This window comes from Microchirus variegatus, assembly GCF_963457635.1.
Source record: "Microchirus variegatus genome assembly, chromosome: 5".
Lineage (NCBI taxonomy): Eukaryota > Metazoa > Chordata > Actinopteri > Pleuronectiformes > Soleidae > Microchirus > Microchirus variegatus.
The window spans coordinates 37,001,798-37,027,905 of record NC_139806.1 but is presented as its reverse complement, the minus strand read 5'-3'; the positions used below and the strand labels follow the sequence as shown (position 1 = coordinate 37,027,905).

General features: G+C 39.4%; 1 protein-coding gene across 1 annotated transcript in view; it reads right to left on the bottom strand.

Annotated features, from left to right (window-relative positions):
• Window positions 1-12,971, bottom strand: part of sema5ba (sema domain, seven thrombospondin repeats (type 1 and type 1-like), transmembrane domain (TM) and short cytoplasmic domain, (semaphorin) 5Ba) — a gene marked incomplete at its 3' end in the record, with an annotated part of 98,202 nt that extends 85,231 nt beyond the window's left edge. The window contains exon 1 of the mRNA XM_083889415.1: window positions 12,755-12,971. Coding sequence (XP_083745541.1) covers window positions 12,755-12,932 — 178 coding nt within the window. The 5' untranslated portion in view covers window positions 12,933-12,971. The remainder of the gene's footprint in view (window positions 1-12,754) is intronic.
• Between the last annotated feature and the right edge of the window lie 13,137 nt (window positions 12,972-26,108).

The window sequence follows — 26,108 nt, the reverse complement described above, 5'->3', positions numbered from 1 at the left end:
GAACCAGCCGGCACAGAGAAGTAATGTAACCTTTATAAATCAATAATAAACTGTAAACCACTTTAAAACATGCAGAATTAAATCACTGATCATATCAGCACACACAATGAATTACTGAATGTGGGAAGATAAATGTAACACCAAGACCATCTCTCATATTCTTTCAATAAAACATTTAGATTGCACATACACCGTGCACAGTGTATATTAAACACTATATGCACACAGATTGTTTCCATTTCTCTAACTTAAACATGCATCTTTGGTCATGTGGGTTTAGAAACCATGCAAAGCTGGTGAAAGGAGGTGAGACGGGCCATCTGTACATCCCCCTGTGATTAATGGCTGCAGAAGCCAAACCTGGATGAGCAGAGGGAAGCTGCAGTGCAATTTGCAAACCATCTTTAAGCCTCACAATAAATACACCAGAAGATGACAAAGAACCAGGCTCGCTCAGAGGTTTGCACAGAGAAAGAGCACACATTATAACAGATCTGTATGCACAATGTAAAGGGTTAGGGTGCACAGAGTTCAAACTAAACTCTGTAGTGATGCCATGAAATCTGAAACATTAATTGACAAACACTGTACAGGCTCAGCCTGTGTTCCCAGTTGACTCACTTCCAAAGTCAGATCACATTACCATACGACGAGGGGTGAAAGTGTGGAGACGTGGAGTGATTATTCAACAAGGAGGCAAAAACACAGCTAGGACCTCTGCCCATGAAAAGTACAAGGAAACCCAAAGCTAATCTCTGTGCAGCCTGCAGTGGTAAAATACAGCACCCATCAAACCCGACGAGACCTGCCTCCTACATTACATACTAACTATAACCTGGAAAACATCCAGAAAAAGAAAATGATGTCATTTGCAGAAAAGGCAGGCTATTAAAAGCTGACTTATTGTCCACATAAAATAGGGCCGTGAAAACGGAGGATTTGACGTGATTCATAAACTAAGAAAACGAAGTGGCGAAATAGATAAACAAGAGAATTATTCCCACGGAAGCATTTTCCGGCTCACAGAGAAAACAGGAGCTGTTAGTTCAGTTCAGAGAGTTTATTGTGGAGCACAAATCACTTGAAATTTGAACATTACGTGCATATACACATTTCTCTCAATATGAATATGTCTTCAAAAGCATGATTGAATTGATTTAGTAGCATGCAAAAGAGCTCATGATGAAGCATGACCTTGTTTATTCTTGTAGAGAGGCCTCTCTAACAGTGAGGGGGTCTTTCATTGACTGACATTTATCCCTCTGTGTACAAGTGCTTTTAAATGTGTGACTCACTTCCTGCTCTTATAACTGTCTAGTTGGTTAGTGAGGTAAAAAAGGGACGATAAAGCCGGGATGAATATGAAAGCCCCCCCCTCCCTCACGGTCGACTCGTGGGGCCCCAAGCTGGACTTGATGAACGATTATTGCGTTTCCCCCCCTGCAAATGCCGGGCAGACGGATTAATGCGTGAGCCTGCGGCTGCCAGAGGAATGAGGAGAGAGGCTAAGACACTCGTCTCACAAAGATATAAATCATAACCTTCCTATCTTCTTCCATCTACTACTTTTTGAACCTTCAGCTTTTTTTTTGTTTTTGTTGTTGTTGTTTTTTTTCCAACACAACCAGCATGCGGACAGAGTGAAATGGCACCATGACCATGATCTGATAACAGAGTCACAAACAGAGCAGTCAAAGCAGGAAAAGACACACACAGACAAACAAAGAGAACGCACGGATCATACCATTCATCACGTAAAGCTGCAGTGCATAACTTTTTAATTTAAACGAATGTCCGCTTCATTCAAACTAAAGTGAAATGAGCTCACACAATGCTGATTGAGCCTATCAGCACCTCGTGATTCTCTCCCTTTGTTTCTCAGTTTGTTTCGTTTTCATGTTGCCCACGAGAATCTTGCGTTGCAGGAATAGTTGGACGATGTACGAAAATGACAAAAGTTTCATGACATACGGGTGGATTTGTCTGCATGCTTATGTCAAAAAGGTTTCTCAATGGATCGTTGTATGTCTTTTGTGTATTTGGGTCTATAAAGCATGTCCTTCTCTGGATGATTCAGTTTCAATGTGAATGGAACGACATTTAGGATTTTTTTGTTGGCTTTAGTTGAGCAGAAAAAAGGGTTGGGTGATATTTGTGATAAATAAACTATGCAATAATTCTATTACATCAAACTTTATTTATAACAAACCAGAGCTTGGAAGAAACAGATGGACCATAACAGATAGAAATAAAAGTTTGTTTTTGCTGACTGGTGTAGAAATGGTCTTTTAAAGGCACAATTTGTACAATATGGATAAAAAACTATAGCTCTTTCACTGCATGTTGATAAAAAATGAACGGAGTCGCTCCGTCTTTTTCAGTTACCCAACAGGAATATTGTTTACATGCTGCAAACAAAGCCTCCAGAATAAAATACCATGCTGGGACAGAAATAAATTGAAAGTGGGGGGTTGTAGTTAGACAAAGTGAGAGAACTGGTGCCATTAAAGGCATTGATTTGGTGAGTGGGATTAAAATGTGTTTGAGTGTGTGTTAGCAAGGGTGATGGCTTTAAGCTCCATTTAGAAGAAGTCCTGGAAGAACAATGTGGTTGTTAATGAGACGAAATTGTTGAAGTGCCAAACAAATCCCTGGCAAAGAACGAGGCACGGATGCAGAAAACTTTCTTTTCTGCACTTTGGGTTTTTATTTTCAGTATATTTCGGCAAATGTTTACCTAACGACACCCTGCACATGCTATTTTTTTTACCATTAGCATGATAATCAGGCATCTATTTGATTTCTGCCCTCAAGCACTGACGTTTTTAATGAGCTATGAATGACACATACTGTACTAAAAGCAGCTGTCTATTATAATCTGCCTTCAGGGGCTACACTGTCTTGCTAATAGGAACACAACTCTGTGAAATAAAAGCAATATTAAGTTAGTCGATCCCATATTGTTAAAACAGGTCACATGAAAATGTGCTGCTCTGCACCTCCAGTGTCCAGTTGGCACATATATATAATATATAAATGCATTCTGAATAAATTTAGATGCAACGAGAGAGTAAGAAATGTGAAAATAACAACTGTGGCCACATTATAGCACAGGAATGAACACATTCTGCGCTATAAAAAATTTACAAACAATATCCATTTACTGTGAGCACAGTCTTGTACAAATAGAAGCTGAGGTAGAACCATACACTTCCACAGTTCTGCACAGAGTTTCAAAGGAGCAACATTTCACTCCACATCTTTTCTTACCTCAGTCTGTTTTGTTTGGTCTTCATCGTATCGGTCTTCAGTCAGATCTGCTCTTCAGTGTCTGTTCTGACTTTCAATATACACCCAAAGTATTTACACCACTTTAGAAAGAAAATAAATGTTGTGTTTGTCTGACTAAAAACACCTTTGAAGTTCTCACCCCAAAAACATTGCAAAATTCAGGCCAATATATTTTTTCGAGACTGATGAAGAGATCAATGTTGTGCTCTGTCAGGTTAGAGAATTGCATATTCTGTTTATGGAGGGCATTTAAAGGTCTCATATTATATCCTATTTCTCCAAGTTAACCTAGTTCCCTGGTGTCCTAATGAACATGTCTATGACATGCTTTGGTCAAAATACCTTAAGGATGAAGCACCACAGCAGTTCAATCACCAAAACAGCCCTGTTCAGAATGCTCTGTTTTACGGAGCCCCTGAAGTGACATGAGAAAAAAAAAAAAAAATTAAATCTTGAGTGTCAAAGTCAAGATCTTGAGTTTCCAAAACATTTTGAAAAAAAATATATTTCAATTGTTTTTTGGAGCCAAGAATAGAACGTTTTGCGGACTTCGCAGACTTCCGGTTTTTGGATGTCGTTGCCCTCACCAGCACTCTTACATGTTTTACGGACAAATCAGAGCTCCACCAGACAACAATTCCAGGAATTTAGCGTCTTGTGACGCCCCGATGAGCACGGAAGTCAACATCGCATGTTTTATCTCATGTTCTTAGACTGAGGAGGACCACAAAAACACGAGTGATGATATTTTTTATTTTTCATAATATGGGAGCTTTAACATGTTTACTACCATAGCCGCCAGCTAAACTGTAAACAGCTGAATACTAACAAGCTGAAAGGTGGCGTGTCTCCCCTCACATGGTGAAGACGAACACACTTCATTCAATATATCAATTGCTCATTAGCGCTTGTATACTGGGACAATGACAGTCGTCCAATTGAACACAGTTACTCGACTTAACTGTGCATGGAAACGTACTGACTGTCGCTGACTTTCAGAGGGTGATGGTTTGAGAGAGAATGCTGTGCCTCAGTGAAGCACAGCATTCTCTCTCCTTTCATTCCTTCACCTGTATGTCCTCTCACCTCCTCCCCCTCCTCCTGGTTGAATTAATTCAGATACAGGGGTCCACGAGCTTCAGACAGTTTTGATTCAAGGGCCAGGATGTTTTGGGGAATGAGCAGCCACGGGAGGAATGTCTCTGGGGCCAGGAGGCTAATAGCTTCTCAGTCAGAGACCGGTAAAGATGTCTGCCTCTCTCTCACAAAACAAATGGTGTAACACCATCCAAAACTGCTGACAATGTGTCAGCATCACCTTGTAAAACTGGCTGAAATGAGAGCATTATTGTCAAAGTGGCATCAGCAGAAACAGCCAGTGATGCTAACAGTTAAGTAGATGGTTTCATCTGTGTGATCGTGTAATAATGTCATGTTCTAATTAACAGTAGATTTTACAACCGTGACTTACAACGTCCACTATGAGGGAACTTTTCCTTTGATTAGTATTCACTGAACAACAATGTGGATAAAACTTAACTAAAGCCAAAAAAGCTTATGCTGAATATAAATCAAAAAAATCTCTCCTAATTTCCTTTGGAGCTACTATTTTATCAAACATTCAAATCGTTCTCTTAATGTTTGTGAGTAAAAAAGAACAAAGAAGAATCTTCTTTCATGAACAGTATGTTATTAGATTATCAAACCTTTTCATCTTTTATGAGCTCTCACGCTGTGAGTGTGTAAACCTTTTTCCTAGAGATAATCACACTGTAGGACATTTATGAAAATGAGTTCAGTCAGAATTAACTCTTCTACATTATACGTTTCCAAATGTATTAAAGGGAGAGTTTATGACGCTCTTCGGTTTTAGGGATTATAAGATTTTGAGTTAGAAAGAGTTGCTCGATCATGGTGATTCACAGTATCAGATGCAAGAAAGAAAATCATTGTTTTATGTGTATTGTTTATAATTGGTTTAATTCTCTGCTACAAGTTAATAAAGGTTCACTGAGATTAAGGAACTTATTTTTGCACCCTGAGCAAAGAAATCCAAGGTCAAAACCGAAAGATTGAGCTGCGTTTTAGGGAAAATGTAGTTGTGATGTCGTGAATTTGCCTCCTTAACCAAACTCACTCTCAATTATCTTGGGGTCTTGAGGGTCGTTGGGGAAACTGGTGCCAATCCCAGCTGACATAGTACGAAAAAAATAAATGTCTGGACAAAATAAACAAAATAATAATAATAATAAAGATGTGAAACCACACATTGAGTTGCACATAGGCACAAGTTTTTACTACCCAGGGTGACAGGAGAGAGCTCCAACACAAAAATCAAAGAGGCCAATATTTCTGCTACCTTTACACTTTTCAGTGAAAGAGGCAATAAAGCCTTTAAATGTTTTCTATCCCCTTGATCCTCTTTGCTGTCTCTTGGGCCAGTTATCCTGACATGCCATCAGTGGGTGATAGACTGGCCCCAGATGCATGCTAAACTCAGCTCCATTCAGCTGCCTGATTGATGGCTGCAAACTCACCAAAGCTCTGATAGCACAGTTCCAATTAGACCCACCGCTGTAATCATGAGTGAGGTGGAAAACAGAGTCAGAGCAGAATCTATAATGAAAAACAGAAGTACTAAAAATGCATGGCAAAGTCATGTCTTACATGGAGCATTGCTTGTCTGATGCTCAGGAGCCTTTCTGACAGCGACACAATGGCTAAATGACAGCACCATTAACCAGACAATGAAAAAGATCGAGGGGTTTGTACAAAGTGCACCATACGGTTTTCTTACTTTTTATAAAGCGAAAAAATGTGAGAAAGAGATGAGGACTAAATGAAGTAAGAAAGTGAGAAGGAGAATTTGAGGAGGAGTAAGAAGAGGAGAACAGATGTAAGAGGGTGAGAGATTAGATGGGTAGACATACGACTATAGACAGTCTGGAGATACGAGAGGGAATAAAAGTAAATGGCAAAGACAAGGTTTGCAGAGGAAGGTAATGTTCCTCTTCAGAGCAAAGGAACATTGAAATGATTTGAGTGGAACAGTCGACTGATACTGTGGAGCCATCATACAACAACCTCTTCTTCTTTGCTTTGATGGATTCTGCTGCACCGAAGTTTTTTTCACTCAGAATCCAGGTTGACCCTTTACTCCAATTATCTGAGTCTTTTCCTTTTACCAAAATGCACCATCTGACTTAGTAACTTCCAAAACACCGTTTCAAATCTGCATCCCTAGTTTTCCAGTTACTGCCCTCATGCCACGCTCTTATCAGCCCTGTGGTCTCATGCCGTGAGCCAAGATCATCCATCTGAATCATAAGCCGGCGGTTTGTACAAGCGTGTGCCTGTGGGTAGAGGTTACGTGATTCCATTGCTGTGTCTTTGACACACATCACTGCGTACAAAGACGTGTTTAAGCAGATCGGGGACATACAACGTTGTGGAGGTTGATAAAGAAGTTTGATTCTCAGCACAGTAAATGTTGGTCAAGATTGTCTCTGCACATTCTTCTGACGATGCCCATCGCTGCTGCCACCTACTGTGTTTACATATCATCCCATCTCACAGCAGTATTTCATTTTCTATCTATGTGGGCCAAAATCATCATTTCATAATCTGAGGTAGGTGATTATGATTTGTGTGAAACCAGAGGTTGTGACTGATGCAGGTGAATATACTGGAGCATTTAGCAGATAACCTCTGAAAGAGTGAATTTTTGACTTTGCCAGGTGGACAGAAATAAAGTCATCACACAAACAATGTTCCTCAGTAACTGTGATTGTTTAAAACAAAATTATTATGTAAACAAACATTACTTCAGCGATGGGACTCATAAGCACCTGAAGTTAATGTTTGAATGGATGCAGACATTGTTTTCTCTGTTTCTCTGATATCTGTTCATTTTCATCAAATCATGATGATCCACCTTAAATGTCAGAGGGAGCAGAATTATAGGTCATTCCTCCCTGCTGCTGTTAGACTGTACACAAATCACCGCTCTCAGTAAATCACACAAACTCCATCTCCTTAAAGGTGCAATATCAGTTCAAGTGTTTCACAAGTGCAATACCTTTCACTGGTCACTCTGTACATAATGTTTCCATGTTGTAAATATCCTGCTTAAAATGCTGTTTATACTGTATATATTATTCTTTATTTATTATTGCTAATATATATTTTGTTCTATATTTTTTTATACTTCCTGTTGTGTATAACTAGAGCTGCAACTAATGATTATTTTCATAATCAATTACTCTGTCGTTTATTTTCACGATTAATCGATTAATCTTTTGGTCCAAGAAATGTCAGAAAATAAAATAAAAAACAATGTTGATCAGTGTTTGTCAAACCTGGAATGTTCTCAAATGTCTTGTTTCGTGCACAAACAAAAATTCTGTTTGATTTCTTTGTTATATGGAGCAAAGAAACCAGAAAAATATTCAAATTTAAGAAGCTAAAACAATAAGATATCTTGTTTTAATCATGAAAAAAGCTTCAAACCGATTATCAAAATAGTTGAGGATTCATTTAGTAATCGATTAATAATCGATTCATTGATGAATTGTTTCAGCTCTATTTATTTTTAACACATGCTTATTATTTATCACACGTGTGGTGTGTGCATCACTGCTGCGTTCTGACATGTTCACAATGCATGCATGAGATGTGCCTGAGACACACACGACTATTTTTGTGTTATGCCTATTTTCCATGTGTGACACGTTCGGTTTTCAAACTATTACAGCAAGTATGTGGAGAAAATGGAATCAGGTGATTCTCTCTGTCTATCTGAGTAAAAGAATCATATGACATTTTAAACCTTCCTGTCAGAGCTAAATCTGAACCTGTCATAAACATTATTGGTGTCATGGGGAGAAGCGCGAGCGAGATGCAGCAGACGCAGCAGACGTGCAGCCGGTGTGAAACTCAAAACCAAACTTTTGCTTCTGTGCTGCTGAAAACTCGTCACGAGAAGAAGTCACGACAGAGAGGAAGAATGACAAGACTTCATTTGACAAAGAAAACTGACAACAATTCTAGTTTTGAAAGTTTGAGTTCTTTTACGATCTGTAAAATGCGAGTAGATAAGGATGGAAACACCACTGATAAGCACAGACCTCAACATTACATGACATGGATTTAACTTCCAGGAATGTCATGTGTTTGATTTTATATGAGAGCCATTGCTTCCCAACCAAGCAGCAACTCCACACAACATTGTTGAGATGTCATCTCAGCTTGGGTGGCCCATGCACGCAGATTACCTGGGCACGTTTCAATCACTTATTTTCAACTGATTATTTTGTCTGAGTTGCATGTGCTGCTGTAACCCTGGGAGGTTTGGAAGCTTATCTGTGCTCAGCTGCCAAAACAGCTTCTCTCTGCATCCAATGAGGCGTTTAAGGAATCTTCACTTCATACAGAAGCTGGACAAATTAAGCAGAATCAATAATGTCATTATGATTAACAAAATCTTTCCAATTACTATCCTTGTCTGACACATTAAAAGTTATCAAATGTATTTTCACTGACCCCAAGAAGTGCCAATTGGTGACAGTATCCAAACCATCAGCTCATGATGGTTTACAGTGTAGACCTTTGTCATATATCCATTTTGAAAACACTACAACATCTCTTAGGAAAGGCTCAAAGAAATGACACACCTAAACTGTCGATGCACGAGTGATACATGCATATTATCATAAACTTTAACGCAACATTTCACAAATAAGTTGCTTAAAGATCCTGTAAATCAAACTCAGCTACTCTTGTCTTCACACATTGTGTTAGAAAATAGTGGCTAAGAACATGAGAAAAAGAAAATACAGTAAAATAAAAAAAAATGTTTTATGCACAGGAGCCACAGTTAGCTCAACTCCTCAAACACAGTGTCGATGTAAAAACGTTTACACCGTTTGCACCTTTAACTGTTTCCCCCATTCCTCGTGAGTCGCTGCACTTTCTCTGACGAACAGAGAAGCTCCTTTGTTTTGCTCTGTGTCTTAACCTGGATGTAAAAACATAGAAAAGCTCTGACACTATATCTAAAATTCCTACAGATGAAATGAAGTGGAGGAGAACAGAAAGAGGAGCAGACTCCTGCTGTGAGGGAGAGGGTGGAGGACTGCTGCTAAACTCACTCTGTTTATGTGCATGTGTCGTTAAACTGCCATCAAAATGGTGAAAATGTGGCCTCTCTACGTGTTATCACTGGGTTAATATTCTGTACAAATGATGAACTGCAATGTTCACAGACTCTGGTCCCCAGTTGAACTGGAAGACCAGAATAGTGTGTGTGAAGGTGGCCACGCCCACCCAGTCTGAGAGCAGAGAATGGAGCTGAATTTTACATGATTTAAAACCTAATTTTTATTATTTTATTTATTTCATTTTAATCACTCAAATGTGGTGGTTATTAACACATTTTCTTGCGGGGTAACAAAGTCATAAGTGATATTTTTATCACTGTCTAGAGAGCAGGATCAAAGGTGTCCCTTACTGTCTCTTGTTTGTTGTGAAACTTTAGGGATTCATAGAAAAGGACATGAAGAGACACCAAAAAGCAACATAAATTTGAGTTTTCTGTTTAACCACACCATAAATATTCTGACAAACACTGACAAACATCGCGGACTCTGGTCCCCACTTGAGCAGGCAGACCAGAATAGTGTGCGTTTGTGTACAATGGGTTCAGTGGCCACGCCCCCACTGTCTCAGAGCAGATAATGAACTTTTAATGAAAATCTAAAACCTAACTTAAACACTTAGCAACTTTTTTAATCAGTCACATTTGGTGAGGACGTTACTAACACATTTTCCTGTGGGGTGAAAAAGTCAGCAGTGATATTTTTATCACTTTACAGGGACTGTAAGGCTTAAGGAGAAAAAGAGCTGGGCTTTCATGCAGATAACATGCTTCAGTGAACCAACCAGCTCTGGGGAGACGGCTGATCTCTGCACCTGCTCACACTGTACACTACAAGGATTAAATCTCAATGCATCACACATAAGTGCCAGAATCTTTCTTAGTTGAGTTAACAAACACAATTACTTGTTCCTATAGTTGTATATATCTAAAAAGAACATACAGATGTGTCCATGCCCAAATGAAAACTTTGGTCTCCTCCAGGTGACTGAGGTAGCGCTTCAACAAGCCGCTATAAAACGCTCATCAATCACAGAGGCTAATCTCAGGTTCCTGCTGACATTTTCATTGTGCAGGCCTTTTCTATATGGCTGCCTCCACATAATGCCCAGCTCTGCCTGCTTTGACAGACCAGTGGCCCTGCAGCTCTGTGCCATGAGAGCCATTCTCAAGTGGCATGCCTTTTGAATTGAAGCCTCAATGGAGCCCAACCTAATCTGTACATCTGGAGTCCTGGTGGGTTAGAGGAGGACAGAGGGAAAGATGCAGCACGTAGGTGACCTCAGCCCAGCTTTGTGGAGAATGAAAATAGCCATTTCATTGGTTTTGGGGATTAAAACTCCAGTAGAAAGAACCTGCACTTATCGTTTTCTTAAATCTGTAGCGTGTAACCTCTGAATATAAACAGGTGTTTGTGACATTCAAACTGTCAAATGAGATGACACAATGCCCATTAAGCCCACGAGCTGTCTGCTTTCCTTAATATGGTGGTGTTTAGATCATGTGTCGCCCTGTGGCATACCCTCACTGCACACAGGAAGTGATTTGTTTTGTCAAAGCAAGACGTTGGCAACAGGAACATTTTTGCTAATAAAGTTAGACAGCTGCAAACAGAAAAATGTCTTCAGAAATAAATTCTACAGCTCAATGAATTTGATAAATGCTGGCACTGCCAAGTGTCAGGTCTGATAGTATTGTTTGACAGAGCTAATTTTCAGATAAAGGATGCAGAATACAGAATACTGTCACATTGTTTCTGTACACAAAGACCACACAGAAGCAGAATAATAATACAAAGAAAAAGTGTGTGAGCACAGAGCACTTAATGTCCCACTTCAGTCCAGGCAACATGGGCATGCTGACCCAAAGCACTGAACCAGTGCTGTACCGATGCTGTAAAAAGGAAAACAAGAAACACTTGCGAAAATGTCTAAACTATGGTTTGAAGGATGTCTGGTATAATTCTAGTCACAACAAAAACCTCTGTTTCTGTCCAAGTCACTGCTCTTCAGGGTGAACACAAACAGCCCGATTCAGAAGTAAACACAGCAATTTTGTGTATGTTTACATTTCATTCTGTCAAATCTATCTGATGCGGTGCCTCCAACTGTCCTGTTTCATTTCATACCATGAGAAATACCTAATTTCTTGGTCCACTGTACAGATGAATGGGCAAGATAGTCAGCACCACAATTCCAAACAATCATTTCTATCTACAATCTTTTCCCTCTGTCCATAGCTTGTCCCCTCTCGCTTTATTTGGCACAGGGAAAATGTATTTTTGGAAAAAAAAAGTTAACTTTGTCTCTGTGAAGATACTGTATGTTTCCATAAATAGAAAGCATGTGACGATTTACCATCAAAAGACTGAAAAGTTCCAGAAATTAAGTTATTTTCCTTGTGATAATATCACATGGGTCACTATTAAAGAATATACTCATGATAAGATAAATACTAGGTACTATAATGTTCCAAAAATGCATGGCTACTCTCAGTCCTCACACTGTCCTTACCACATAATAACAATTTGACGTAGTCTACCGTTTCAAACTAACCGGGAAGGAAGGAGAAAGGAATTTATTAAATCACCAACAGGGGCAATACCAATACAATATAAGAGGACTCTTTGCATTAAATTGAAAGATGCCTACATTTACAGAGGAAATGGGAAACATATTTAAGGTCGTGGGGGTTTGGAGCCAATCCCAGCTGACATGGGGCGAAAGGCAGGGTGCACCCTGGACAGGTCGCAAGTTTATCATCTATTCACTCTCACATTCACACCTATGGTTAATTTAGAGTGTCCAGTAAACATAATCCCCAATTTGCATGTTTTTGGACTGTGGTAGAAAGCCCAAAAACTTGGAGAGAACCCACACACACAATAGGAGATGCAAACTCTACACAGAAGAGGCCCTTGGTCAAATCCGGGATCTGAACTAGTGAAATTCTTGCTTGCAATGCCAGCCTCTGCACCACCATGTGAATTAAAACGCTTCATAAACCTCCTTTAAAAATAGCTCCAGTTGACTTTTCTAATGGCTTATTACAAAATGGTCTCTGAGTGGACTCCACGCTGTAGAAAAACTAGTATAATTAGAGCAACTGCACGTCCGCGGTGTCAACAGCTGTGTTTGCTTGTCTGCAAAGGAGTATCCCTGTGTCCTGAATCAGATTTCTCACTGTGAGAAAGTGTGCTCATGGCAAACAAAGTAGTGCACAGGTAGCCCTGCAACAGGATGATCATTACATACTGTAAGTTTCCATGCAGATCAGGTTTTTAGCAAGAGGTTACGGAGGATGTCTGACCTTGGATGGAAACCTTTGGATGTTCTTTCTTTGTGCACTCTGACTGGGTTAGTGGGTCAAACATCAAGGGGGCCGGAGTTGTCAGAACTGAGGTCTGTGTGAAAACAGTCGGTAGGAGGAGGAGCAAGAAGAGGCCAGCCATAGACGAGGGTTTGGAGTCCTGCGAGGACGCTGTCATGGTGATGACCTCTCCTCTAACTGCCAAGGTGGGCCTCTGGGATACAGCTGCAGAAGAGAAGAGACAACTTCAGCACCTGAATGCAACATTTTTACACCTTGCTTCAAATAAAAATGAGCTCTCTCTTAGTCACTTCCAAATCATTTCCTCTCAAAAAAAAATAAAAAAAATCCTGAGGGCTCCCATCTCCAAATCCAGCACATACATATATACAGCGAATGAAAAAAAAATCATGCTATAAAGTTTTGGACAAATGTGGGATGAAAGCAAGTATGTTAGGTAACTAGTGGGTGGATGGAAAGACAAGATATAAAGCAGAGTAAAATAATACAGAGGAAATAAAGAGCTTAGGAAATACAAAACTCAAGCTTTAACAATGAACGAGAAATAACTAACCTCTAACCTGGAGATAATTATTTAAGATGTGCAATTAAATCTGGAAAGGTTAATTCAATGGCTGATTAAAACTGGAAAAGAGATAACAATAGTGGACTGTTCAACGGGGCAGAAGATTCCTTAAGTCAGTGAAGCAGAAGTTAGTTAACTTTTCAGAGTGCTGTGCAAGAACTTGCAGAACTATTTATGCCTGTACCCCTAAAACAATTTTTAATGCACATGTGCTTCAAATTAACACGAGAATGATATCCAGTCATTGTCTGGCCTCCAAAATACATGCATCATGTAGTAAGTAAAGCCAGTAAAACAGACAGAGAGAGACACACGAACGTTCCTGCACGCTGATACTTTCCAGAGTAAATGTAATCTCCTTCAGTCATAACATATGAGTCCACAATGCAAAGCTGAAACCAGCAGTTCATCATCTCGCGCCCCTGCACTCCTTATGATGTTAGCTTAGCGAGGTGTAATATCATTAAGTAAATACTGCATCGCTGCAGCTACAAAAGCAAGTTAAGACTGTCGTGCAAAGCCTGAGCCACACATTCAATAATGGTCAAAAGGTAACTGCAAATGATTGCTCTGTGATTGCATTTCTGTTTTACATAGTGAACCCATCAGGAGCGCTGTCTTATAGCTGTATCTTTTAATATTATTTGTCTGATACAGCATGTATTATATTGAAAAGGCTGCAGTCTTTTCTTATTTGTCTTGTCTTCAATTTGGGTCAATAAAAGCTTTTCATATTTTAAATTCAGTATGTGTACACCTGATTAATGACAATGGAACATCAAGCTTCACTGCGGAGTGACAGCTAAAGGAGATTAAAAACTAAGAACATCAACCTTCTTCATAACTGTGGCATCTATATAACTCTTGAATCCCTCTTTAGTGTGTGTGCTAATGCTTTAATCAATACCACATTATTAGCTTGGTTTAACTGCAAATCAACCATATTGCCCTGCAATCAATTATCTCTTTCACTACAGGTAGTAACTAATTAGGAAAATGCACATTGTCCTTTTGTCTGTACGTACAGTTGAGTCCACAGAATCTCAGCTTCTGCTCAAAAAACATACAGATGGAAGCATGTGCTGGACTTGACTTAGTAAACTGTGTATTTGTACTTGGGGGAAAAACTACAAGTCAGAAGATGAAATACAAACCACAGTATCAGATTTTAGTGATACATCTCTCACTTATGCATTATGTCCTCTCCTGATTATATATACACTTCCAGCTAAATCCTTAGATTGTAGTATTTGATGTTCACTAAAACACAATATAAAGTTTTTATCATTCTTATCTCACCAAATATACACCAATTTCAAGGCACATTACGCAATAGGTTTTAAAGGTAACATTAAGACTTCCTCAATACTAATAAAATGTATTATTTTTATTGGATATTCAGTCATACAGGTGTAGTCTGTTTTACTCATAGAACAAAAGGTTTACATCTCAAAAGGCCTCTTGAGCTTTAATATGCCACTGCAGGCATGATTCTAAAATGTTTAAAGTCATTTAGAAAACAAATATAAATGCTGGAGAGTGTCATCAAATGTGTTCATGACATGGTGACATTATCTCTCTCCTCTGCCTTTGTTTCTCCACATCCTTCCCTACTCTTCATTAGAACCTTGTGATTATGACTGTAAAGGCTTCAACTGACCTCATTTTCTGACCCAATTACTAACTAACTTAATTACTGTAAGCGGTCAAACGGTCACAAATCTTTACCTTAACCTTCGTGCTCTTGGTAAATGTCCAGCATCTGTGCATTAGCATGTGTCTAAAGTTCCTGCCTCCTGTTCCCAAGTCGCTCCATAAGGTTGTTATGGAGCGAGCGAAGAGTTGTGCTTGTTCATGGTTTTATTTATTTATTTATTTATGTAACCTTTATTTAACCAGATAAAAGACCCATTGAGATCACGATCTCTTTCACAAGGGTGACCTGGCCAAGAAAGGCAGCATCACACATCAAAAGTTAAATAAGAAGCAGGAAATGCAACATTTACAAAACAAAACATTGAAATATAAAATTGCAACTAGATAAACATAAAGTGCAGTTGTGATCACAGTAACGATTTAAGAACATAGACAATGGTAATTATTTCATACTAGTAACCTGCCCAACATCCAAGTAAACTACCTCTTAGCGGTAGAACCCAAATGAAACAGAAAATGGCAGTTTGAGCTGTTACCTGTAAGCTGTGTTGCAGGTGATGTTTGAGTAATGAGTTTTTAGGGCCATACCTAAAGCACACATGCAAATCAGTTGTTTTGCCTTCCCCTTTCCCTCTGGCCCACATTAATCACAAACAATGCCGTTTTCAATGTAAAGAGTATAATTTACATAAACAAGAAACCGACAGAAACAGTTTTACAACAACACAACAATATCGACGTGAGTGACAGTGACAATGACTGCACTTTGTTACCATGTATAATTCACAGTGAAGTCTGGCTGTATTTTGTTATGTGTTTATCTCAGTGAAACTATGTTGGGTTTTTTTTGGTGCTAAGATGATCAAAGTCACAGAGGTCAAACACTAATAAAACAGAAGTGTCCATGATCACAGTCTCATTTCCATTTGCTGGACAGAACTGAAGCTGAGTGAGTCCAGTTTTAATACTGTAAAAACTGATAAGCCATCCTTATATTATACTCATAAAGATACTCTGTATATTTAAATATGCAATCGTCTCTGCACTTTATTAGAGTATATGCCATTTGACTTAACGCTTAATGCTTATTCTATTCCAGTTTTCCTATACATAATTATCTATAATTGCAAGAAATGTCTATCCGGCTGTCTGTTAATTGCAAAAATGTCCAGTGGTTCGCTTGACAGGCTTCAGACTTGGCAGTTGACTTACTAAGACCACTAGTGTGTGTGGGGCACCAATGTTGTTTGGATAAGAAATGCAAAATGTATTGGTATAAAAAGAAGCACAGATTGAACTGGTACAACACTTGTATTATAAAAGTCACAACATTGCAATTTAGTAGGCTGTAGACACATCCTTTTAAGGAAAACAGCAGCATCAACTGGTTGTTAGCAGCATTTTCAGAGTCCTTTCAAAATAATGCCATCACATTGTAAAATTTCAATTGTTCATGCCTTAATTTATAATATTTGTCCTGTATTTTGGTTTTATTATTCATTGTTAACACTGTGAGAGATAGGGCAAAATGGAGGCAGATGATCCACTGGGGTGACCCCTAAAGACAGAAGCTCAACATTTTTTTTTACAATTTTGACACTTGTCCTTTGGAGTAACAACCAAAAAGCTCTGCTTTAACCTCAGTGAAGCAGAGCTTGTTCTGTTCAGAATGTTGAGGCAAATCAAAGTAGGACCATTTATTCCCATCACGTCCTGTTTATTTCATAACCATTACGGCCAAAATGGCCTCTGCTGAAAAATATACTTTGAGCAGATTACATTTTAAACTGTTTCTCCGAAATTCACTATTATTAGATAACTGACAGGAGAAAGTGACGTGAAAACATGAGGAGCGACAGTGAAGGATGAGAAGATAAAATGAAATGAAGCGAAGAGCACAGTGCTTACAGTGCGTTGCGTTTTTTTTGTAGAAACAACCAAATACTTAATTTCTATTATCTGCATGAGCTGTGTTGGCCGGAGCTTAATTCACATTAAATCACCGAGTCCTGAAAGTCAAAGGCTGACTCTACAAATCCTCTCATTAGTCTAAAAGCTGGACTGAGAGCAGGAAGGGCTAGAGATCGTGACGAATGACCAGGATTCTGCGGCAACTTCCAACTTTGGTGGGTGAGTTATGCTGCTTTGACACACACAAGGAGAACCGTACTGTCAGCAGCAAGGAGAGTTAGTCTGAGGATGTTTAAAAAATAATTCTGGAGAAAGTTGTGTGATGTGCTCAAGCAAAATGAAGTGCACACACACACACATACACAGGCACACAGCTTTGAAAACTGGCAAATCCAGCCACAGACAGCTGGTCACATTCCATCCTGGGGTCACAGCGAGTGGGCAGAACTGACTCTGCCAACATCCACTTTTGAAAAAAAGCGAGCGGAACCACACACACCATGTGTGTATGAGTGTGTGTATGAGTGTGACTTTAAACCATGCATGGCTCCTTAGGGCCACTACAAAGAGGCCTGGAGTCAATTTACAATTCCCCATCCTGCTGTGTTTGTCAACAAGGAACCAAGAAGATTCATCTAACCACAATTAAAACAACCAGTTCCTCAGAAATGAGGTTCTGCCTCATTGCGACCAGGTTTTGGTCTCCATGAGGACTACTGGTCCTGACTAAGTTAGTGATTATGCTCGAAAAAGGTCCTCCTGAGTCTTTATTTTATACACTAGTCAGTATAATGTTTACTGTGCTGTAGAAATGCAGATGTAAAATGTTGTCTAAAGTTACTGAGAGGTGATGTACTTCCTGTTTTGGCCACTGATATCTTTGGCCATGGACATAGCTCAAGTGTCTGGATACCCAGTTTGTACATTTAAGAGATTGGAGCTGATTTTCTGCACCCAATCAACATTTATGGTTTCAGTTTTGTGACACGGAAGTGCAAAGGAGAGTTAGAGGAGGAGGAGAGAGAGAAAGAGTGGTCAGAAGAAGAAAGAAGATGGAGAAAAAAAACTACAAACAACTGTTTGACAGGAGAACCCTGCATCCAGGAAACGCTATAAATGGTCACTCAGCTTGGACTCAACCATCATGACATCAAATATCTGCTGGATCCACCAAGTTTTTGCTGCTTTTATTGTTATATATCAGTAATTCCCAGATACTGGGACCCACAGATGGGTCATGATATAAGTTGTGGGTCGCCAACTAGCTTTGCTGAATTTCTTTTTAGCTTTTTACTTGAGATTTATTACATAACATATATTTGAAATTATATTTTGGTGCCTTTATCAAACATGTATCTCTTGAAAATGGTTTACCTCTTAAAATAATATCATTTGTTACAGTCTGTAACTAGGTAATTGATTCATTGCACACAATACATTAATATCTCAGCAGGATGCTTCACTAGGGAGTGGCTTTGTAAACAACCAATCTTTTTTTTTCCTACAAGTGGCTTTTTTGTCAAAAAAAACAAAAAATACCACCGTTCCTTGGTGCCAAGATAATTTTGGAAAGCTCAACCTGGATAAACAAGGTAAGCTCCACTCTTTAAAGAGAAATTCCACTCTTTATCCAGATGGCAGTCAGTAAATCTTAACCTTTCCTTAGCACAGGCGCTCATAAGTCCCTGCCAGTGCCAGCATGTATCTATGGCAACAGTGCAGCAAGTTGGTAGTCAAGCAGCGGGAACCAGGTTGAATGTATTTCAGCACAGTATCCCTGTGGGAGCTGGATGCAACACAGTACGAGGAAGTGGATTGCTGAGGACAAAGAAAAGCTTGAAGTAGACAAATGTGTGCAAAAATGTGTTAAAATGAGGTAATAGTTAGATAAGAATGTAGTGTATATAACTTCAGTGAGTCCAACAACCATAGAACTGTCACATAAGGTGCCTTGGCTCCAAATGTTGCGTTAATCTTCAACTACGTAAAGGAATCCAGGACCATAACAACTCCTCTTCCCTGCAACAGTCAGATGTCAAGTGTGTCTACGCTGCTTGTACCCGACCATTTCATTTTATTCATTGAACAATCTTCTCTGCTTTAACCTCCTTCTTGCTTTGCAGTCTGTCCTGTAATTTCTTTCCTCCACCACTCTGCAGTCAGTTATGCTCCAGAAGTTTCCAATGTGCAATGCACTTTTTGGTGGCTGTTTGCCACCTCATTTCAACCCAGTCTGCAAAGGGGAGCACCTGTAATTACAAGCCAGTGCTAACTCCCTCAACACAATCTCAACCAAATCCATTATGACACTGATTAAATTGCTTCCGAAACTACAGGGAAGCAGTTGCCAACATAAGAGCACAATTGTACGTCATTTTAAAAGGACAGAAGTGTGTATGTGTGTGTGTGTAAATGGTCTGTATTTATATATATAGCACTTTTCTAGTCTTGATGACCTCTCAAAGCAGCCTTTCATTTTCGAACACTCATCTTTCAAACCCATTCGAGGGCTGTCAGCACAGGTAGAAAATACAAAATAATTGGTCATTTCAGCATAGGTGACGCCAGAGTTTTCCATGTTTCCATTGATTCATTAGCAGTGATTAGACATGACTGTTAAACAGGATTTTAAGTTAAGCCGCTCTAGAGCTTTAAGTGAATGAGAGATGTGTTGTTCCTACAGAGCCATGCTGTGATCCTCCAAACACACATCATTAGCTTTTATAGCAGAGGAATACCAACACCTCCACATCCAAAAGCTCACAGGAAAACTCTCACATACATTGAAATAAATTGCAACAGAAGGATATAACACCTGTTTCCTGAAGGAACTAAATACAAGATGAAGAATGCCTTCTATTCTTAATGCAAATGAAGCAGCTTCATCACAGAGTCAAATGCATACAGAGCTTGTTTCCTAAGAAGTTTGGAAGAAGAACAAAAAACACATACAGTACCTGTGTGTTTACATGTGTCTCTGTTTAATCAAACTAAGAAATCAAATCGACTTTACAACATCGTGATGAACGCCGACAACCACACTATGGCTGCATATTGCCACCATATTTCCATCCTATTCTTCTTCTATCACTGTGATCCTCGGGGGGTTTTCGGTACAGCAAAGGCTACATTGACCATGTCTAATTCAACTCAATAGCTCAACCCCACCAATCTCTTTAATGCCTGCATTGTGATGTGGGATGGGCAGAGGCAACAAAAGCCTTTAGGGAGCAGGGCTGAACACACAGACAACACACTTGGGGGAAGGACAGAGGAATGTGTGGTGGAGATGGTTAAAGGACCAGATTTTTCTCTTTCTCTTCTCAGAAAGAAAAGGCGATGGCCGGGGTGTCGGAACGTATCCCTTGTTATTGAGTCACTTCACTCACGCTTGAGAAGCCAGGCACAAGCAGAGAAAGGATCTTTAGGAATGAGGATGGGCTGACCCAGGGTGAATTCCAATTCCTTGCTTAACCCTCAATCTTAACCCTCTAGTGCAAGTGCTGTCCAGATTCTCAGAAAAATTAAGTTGAGGCCAAGTTTAAGGGCTGTATCGCCCTCAATATTGAGATTTTCCGAGACCACCCTTGGGAGCAAGGGCTACCCAGAATGCATTGTGTGTTTGAACAAAGATGTCGCCGAAAGCAGCGAAACGAGTACGCTACAAATTAAGTATTTATTTGTTAATAGAGATATAAAAATGATGAAAACCATTGTATTATCTTAGTTTAGGCCCATATTATGGATTACTGACGTCATTGTTGCGTAACATTCATTTTTATTTGACCATCTTTTGTCAATAGTCGGCCGGTGTGGTTTACTTTTCAATAAGTCGTGGTGTGTGGTAACTGTCAGCTGAATATTTGTATGAGTATCATCTTATAACTAACTGACAACCTAATAACTTGACTGACAAACGGATCAGAATAAATAATCCTGACGTAAATGTCTTCTTCTTCTTCTTCTTTTTTGGAGTTGACAGACTGGACGCAGCTTTGGCGTTATTCTGCCCCCTACAGTCTGAAGACGTATCTGCATTTAAGGGGTGTCCCATTTCTAAGTGACAAAATAACCCTCAACACTTGGTTTTGAGGCCTGTTAAGATTAAGAGTTGAGCTTGAGGGTTAAGATAGGAATTGGAATTGGCCCCCAATGTGTGCTTGTAAACACTTGTTTAAGCTGTCCAAATGAATGGAAGCCGATTCAGGGACCTAAGAATAATAGCTGTGCAAATGTGTGTGTGTGTGTGTGTGTGTGTGCGTGCATGCATGTGCGTGTAAGACATTGAGTGACAGGGCTGATGAAGTGTCGAGGATGGCAGGACCTGTCTGGATTATGTCTGATATCAAATCAGAAGCTGCAGTGGAATCACAGCATTATGGTGCCTGAGGGAAAGTGGCACCTGATACACACTCACACACATCTGTGGGACTGACAACTGAGATGTGATGTGAGAGGTGTAAGGTAAGACAGCAAAACAGGGACAAAGATGAAAAGACACAGGATATGTGTACATAGTTTGTCTGTACAGTGTGGGTCCAATCGACTCCTTAGCATAGCCTCAGACTTTTTGGACAACAACCATGTTTCTAAATCTGGAGGTGTGTGTGTGTGTGTGTGTGTGTGTGTGTGTGTGTGTGTGTGTGTGTGTGTGTGTGTGTGTGGGGGGGGGGGGGATAAGAACACTGTGTAACACCTCACTCACTGTACAACAGGGGAATATTTTCCCCTTTACCTCTAAGAAATGATTTTATAAAAACTGCAAAATGAACAGACTGTAAAAGACAAAATGTAATCTGTACTTAAATCTGTACAAAAACAACACAGATGAGCATAATCATTTCAGTCTCAACTTTGTAAACAACAGTTGGCAAAACAGTATCTGTTAAAGATCCACTACTTTGCTTGATCCAAGTTTTAAATCCTTTGTCAGGCGCCGCTGGGCTCTATGTGTTACAGCAGTTTAGACTTTTACAGTAGGAAAAGTGTTTGAATAATCAAATGTCTGGTGTCTGAGTTGAATTTGGCTTCTTCAGAGCTTCACAGAGCCATCATCCTGTGAGCAGTAACACCTGTGCTTTTCCTTCTAAATATCTGGTCATTCACTCATTCACAACTTTTAAATTCAGTGTTTCACGGGGTTCACTTTGTGCTCAGTAATCTGCATCCTCAAATTAACTGTGAGCACTAATTACCGATGTGTTCCATTAAAATGAAAAACTATGGGGCTTGACTTACAATTTCTTGTACTCATTTCATGTAGCCTCATATAATATCAAGTATCTCTATCAGTATAGGCACCGAGGTCAGAGGTTAATGATCAGTTAAAAAGAGTTCCAGCAGCGGCAGACTGACAGTGAAATCCATCTATAATCAATCAACTGAAACCAATGAAATGCTTGAGGGAGTGAAATCAGCTGCACAACTGCTAAAAGCAAAGGAGAAAACTGATTGAATTTCAACTATATTCATATGAATAACCATGACCAGGACTTGAAGCCTTTCACTGCAGCTGCACTATCCTTTCACTGCGGTCCATCCTCACTCCACTGTCATTCTCCTTCCATCTCCACTGAAGTGAGTTTTGAGGAGACCTCTTGGTATTTATGCATGCAGCCTCCTTCACCATATAAGCTCTGGTGCAGCCTCCTTCACCATATAAGCTCTTAACTGTTAGCTTAGCGCAGCTTGTCAGGGCTAACAACAAACAGTGTGGACAACTCTTTGGTACAGAACGGTACCATATTATTGCATCCTTCTCTGCTGTGCAGCTAACAAACACAAATTAATGACATGAAAAACAAATGACACCTTTTCTGCAACTGCAGTTAATGACAACAAGGCTCTAATTTCCCACAATGCCACACCTGATTACCACCAAGGCATTTGAAGAGGACAGACTCAAAAAGATCACATGCACATGCTAATATGCAGATTTTTGAACTGTTGAATGAATGTAGGTACTATTGACATATTTAATTCAAACATATTTCCTTTAACACTTCTCTGATTTATTTATTTATGTTATTGTCTAATTTGTAAAATAGAAGACCTGGAATGGACAAGCAGAATTGGAATTGGGACTGGAATTGATCAAATTCCTGACAAATGAAGTGTGAAAATATAACAGCACTTAGTAATGCAAATTATTTTTTATTTTTTTTGCAAATTGCACGCAAAGCTGTCTGTTCTGAGAAATGTGTTATGCTTTGCTGAAGAACTGTAATTTCCAGCGTGGCCCAAAAAGCAGAAATCATTACATCTCTCCCCTTGTTTTTTGTTTCACCAGGTTTTTGTATAATTTCAGATTCACTGCACATGTTTACCACTGTTATCAACAGTATCAACGAGGAGACAGAAGGAGAAGCATATAATTTGACCTGGAGCAAATGGGAGAGTGTGTGACTCAAGAATAGTGAGCCATGGCCAGACAGACACTAATACTGGTCATTAAACACAAATCAGACTCTATTATATGGTTTGACTGACAGCTACTGCTGAGGGCAGGTACAGTCCTGTGTCTGTGTCGTTCTCATCTTTCACACACACACACACACACACACACACACACACACACACACACACACACACACACACACACACACACACACACGCTCTTTGCTGTCACACAGAGAATTGTGTGAGCCATGTGATACACACACACAAATCCATGTCTTTCTATAGTCGTGAGAACACTGGTACACAATGACTCTTCTTCTAACCTTAACCTTCACTCATCAGGTCTTTTTGGGCTAATCATTATTAAATGAATCAGAAACTTTTTATATATAAATTTCCACATTATTACTCTCAAAAGAAACCTTGATATTCAAACCTTGATAAATGGTACTCAAAGCACAAAAAAATTGTCATCCAAAGTTTATTTAACAAAGTTCACTTTTTTGATAACCTGTTTCTTGTATTCACAAGTTTGATTTTTTTATTTAAAACATTGCGCTGCGGCAATAATGCAAAATGCAGATTGTAAAGACAAAATATAAGTGTTGTTTAATAAATGTTAATGAATTATAATTTGTCCATAATTTGTATTTGTCACATTGTACTGTGCTTCTCACCATTTTTGCTGCTGTAACAAGTGAATTTCCCCCCATGTGAGATCAATTAAAGGTCACATAGAGTGGTCCTGTTGCACATATATGTTAGTTATGGAGGTCTACTTACATACATTAACTTGTTTTTATGGTCAAAAACCTCCTAGTTGCTTTAAACGAGCCGATAGAAATCCTCTTTTCTGACGGTGTTTCCCAGCCGCGATATTTCAGACTCAACTCTCTCACCCAGAAGACAGAATCTTGTGATTGGCCAATACCTGGAAGTGACATATTCAGCACACCCGCTCTCAGAAGCACAGCTCCCCCCTCTGGAATGGTGGATGCACTGCTCCTCATTATCAAAACAGTGTTTTAACAGTGTTTAAAAATAGCTTCTTCACGACTCCCCGCCTCAGTCCCTTTGACGACCTTTGACCCGGAGTCAGACCCAGAGTCAGAAGACACTGTCGCTCGTGAAACACCTCCACAACGGACGTTATTCTTCTTCTGTGGTTCAATGTACGCAACCGGATGTGCCCGGACTAGTGCCCGGAGCAGGAGGATCTGCTGTTCAGGAGAACCGGTGTTTACGTAACCGGACCGGGTTTTTTCAGATTACAATAAAACACAGTGTTCTCAGCAGTGGCTGAACTGTTTGTTTAGAACCTTCAGGTCTTCTTAAACAAGGTAATGATGCAGATACACACTAAAAAACAGCATTAATTGGAACTCCCGGTCTAGGTCCACTTTAAGTGAAATCAATCCTATGTGATACGAAATCAGCATTGGCCACAGAAAAACAGATTGAGATATTTCACATCTCCTAACCTTAATCTAAACCTCTTACTCTGATCCTAAAACCACATCTTAACTCTCTTTAAGTTGTGAGGACTGGCCACAATATCTCACAACTGCCTTCACGACTATAGAAAGACAAGGACATACACAGAGACCTAAAACCTCACCAGCCTCCCAATGTTAACACACACCTGTAACAACCAGGCCTTTCATACCTTTCCACATCATAGTCTGTAATAACACACTCTGTCTAACCCTCAGAAACTCTATTATGATTGTTCTTGGCTCTGTTCACCACAGTCTTACTCCTTCATTCACACACAGAGACTATAATGTGACATTATTGACTGCATTTCTCTCTGTGTTTCTACCTGATCCTGTTTCATTGTGTGAACTCTGGCCCTCAGGCAGGTATTGATTTGAACTCACCCGACACGTTCAGCAGAAGCTCAGGGAGAAACAGACTGTTCATTTTTTTGCCAACGCTTTTACATTAGAAAGTTCTAAACAGGTTGAGATGAAGTACATAATGGAGAACGGGTTTCAGTTGTCCTCACGGTAGAAAAACCTCATCCCAGATTAGTTTAAAAAACAACGTATAAATGCCAACGATGAGATATTGAACACTGATGTACAGAGCTGTTGCGAGTGTGACATATAAAAAAGTAATTTGTTTGTTTAATTGAGGATGCCCAAGATATTCATTGGAAGCAATCACCAGCCTGTAATGCTTCCTTCATTATATCTGCTAATAGAACCAATATGTTTGTAAGAAACATCTAGGATAGCCACATCCAAGACCTTCATTAAAACTACTGATTAGTTACCCATGATAAATGCCCAACATCCAGGAGCCAAAATTGACATATTTAAATGTAATATCTCATCTAGGGCCGGGGCGATATGGCCTCAACTCAATATCACCATATATTGAGCAGCTCACCTCGATAAAGATAAATGAACGATAAGTTCGAAGTTGCTAAACGATGTCATCGCCTAATTTGCATAATTGACCATTAGCCTGCTTGGCAATGTGTATATATATATGTATATACACACACATATATGTAAACACATATGTTCTTTGTTTTAAAAAGAAAGAAAAAAAAAAATAGGCTCTGAATACATTTACCAATGCCAACTACTAAAATTCGAATGTAACAGTCAAACTACTTCACCCATTGAACTGAAATAGTTCTTAGTGTAAAAGGTATAAGGAATTATGTGGAATGAAAACTAACTCTACCTATTACTTTACTTATATCATATACATTCAATACAATTCTCTTAAATAAATCAGTGTTTACTATTTCGTCAGTAACTCAGTTAGTCAGGTATGATTTGTGGACCA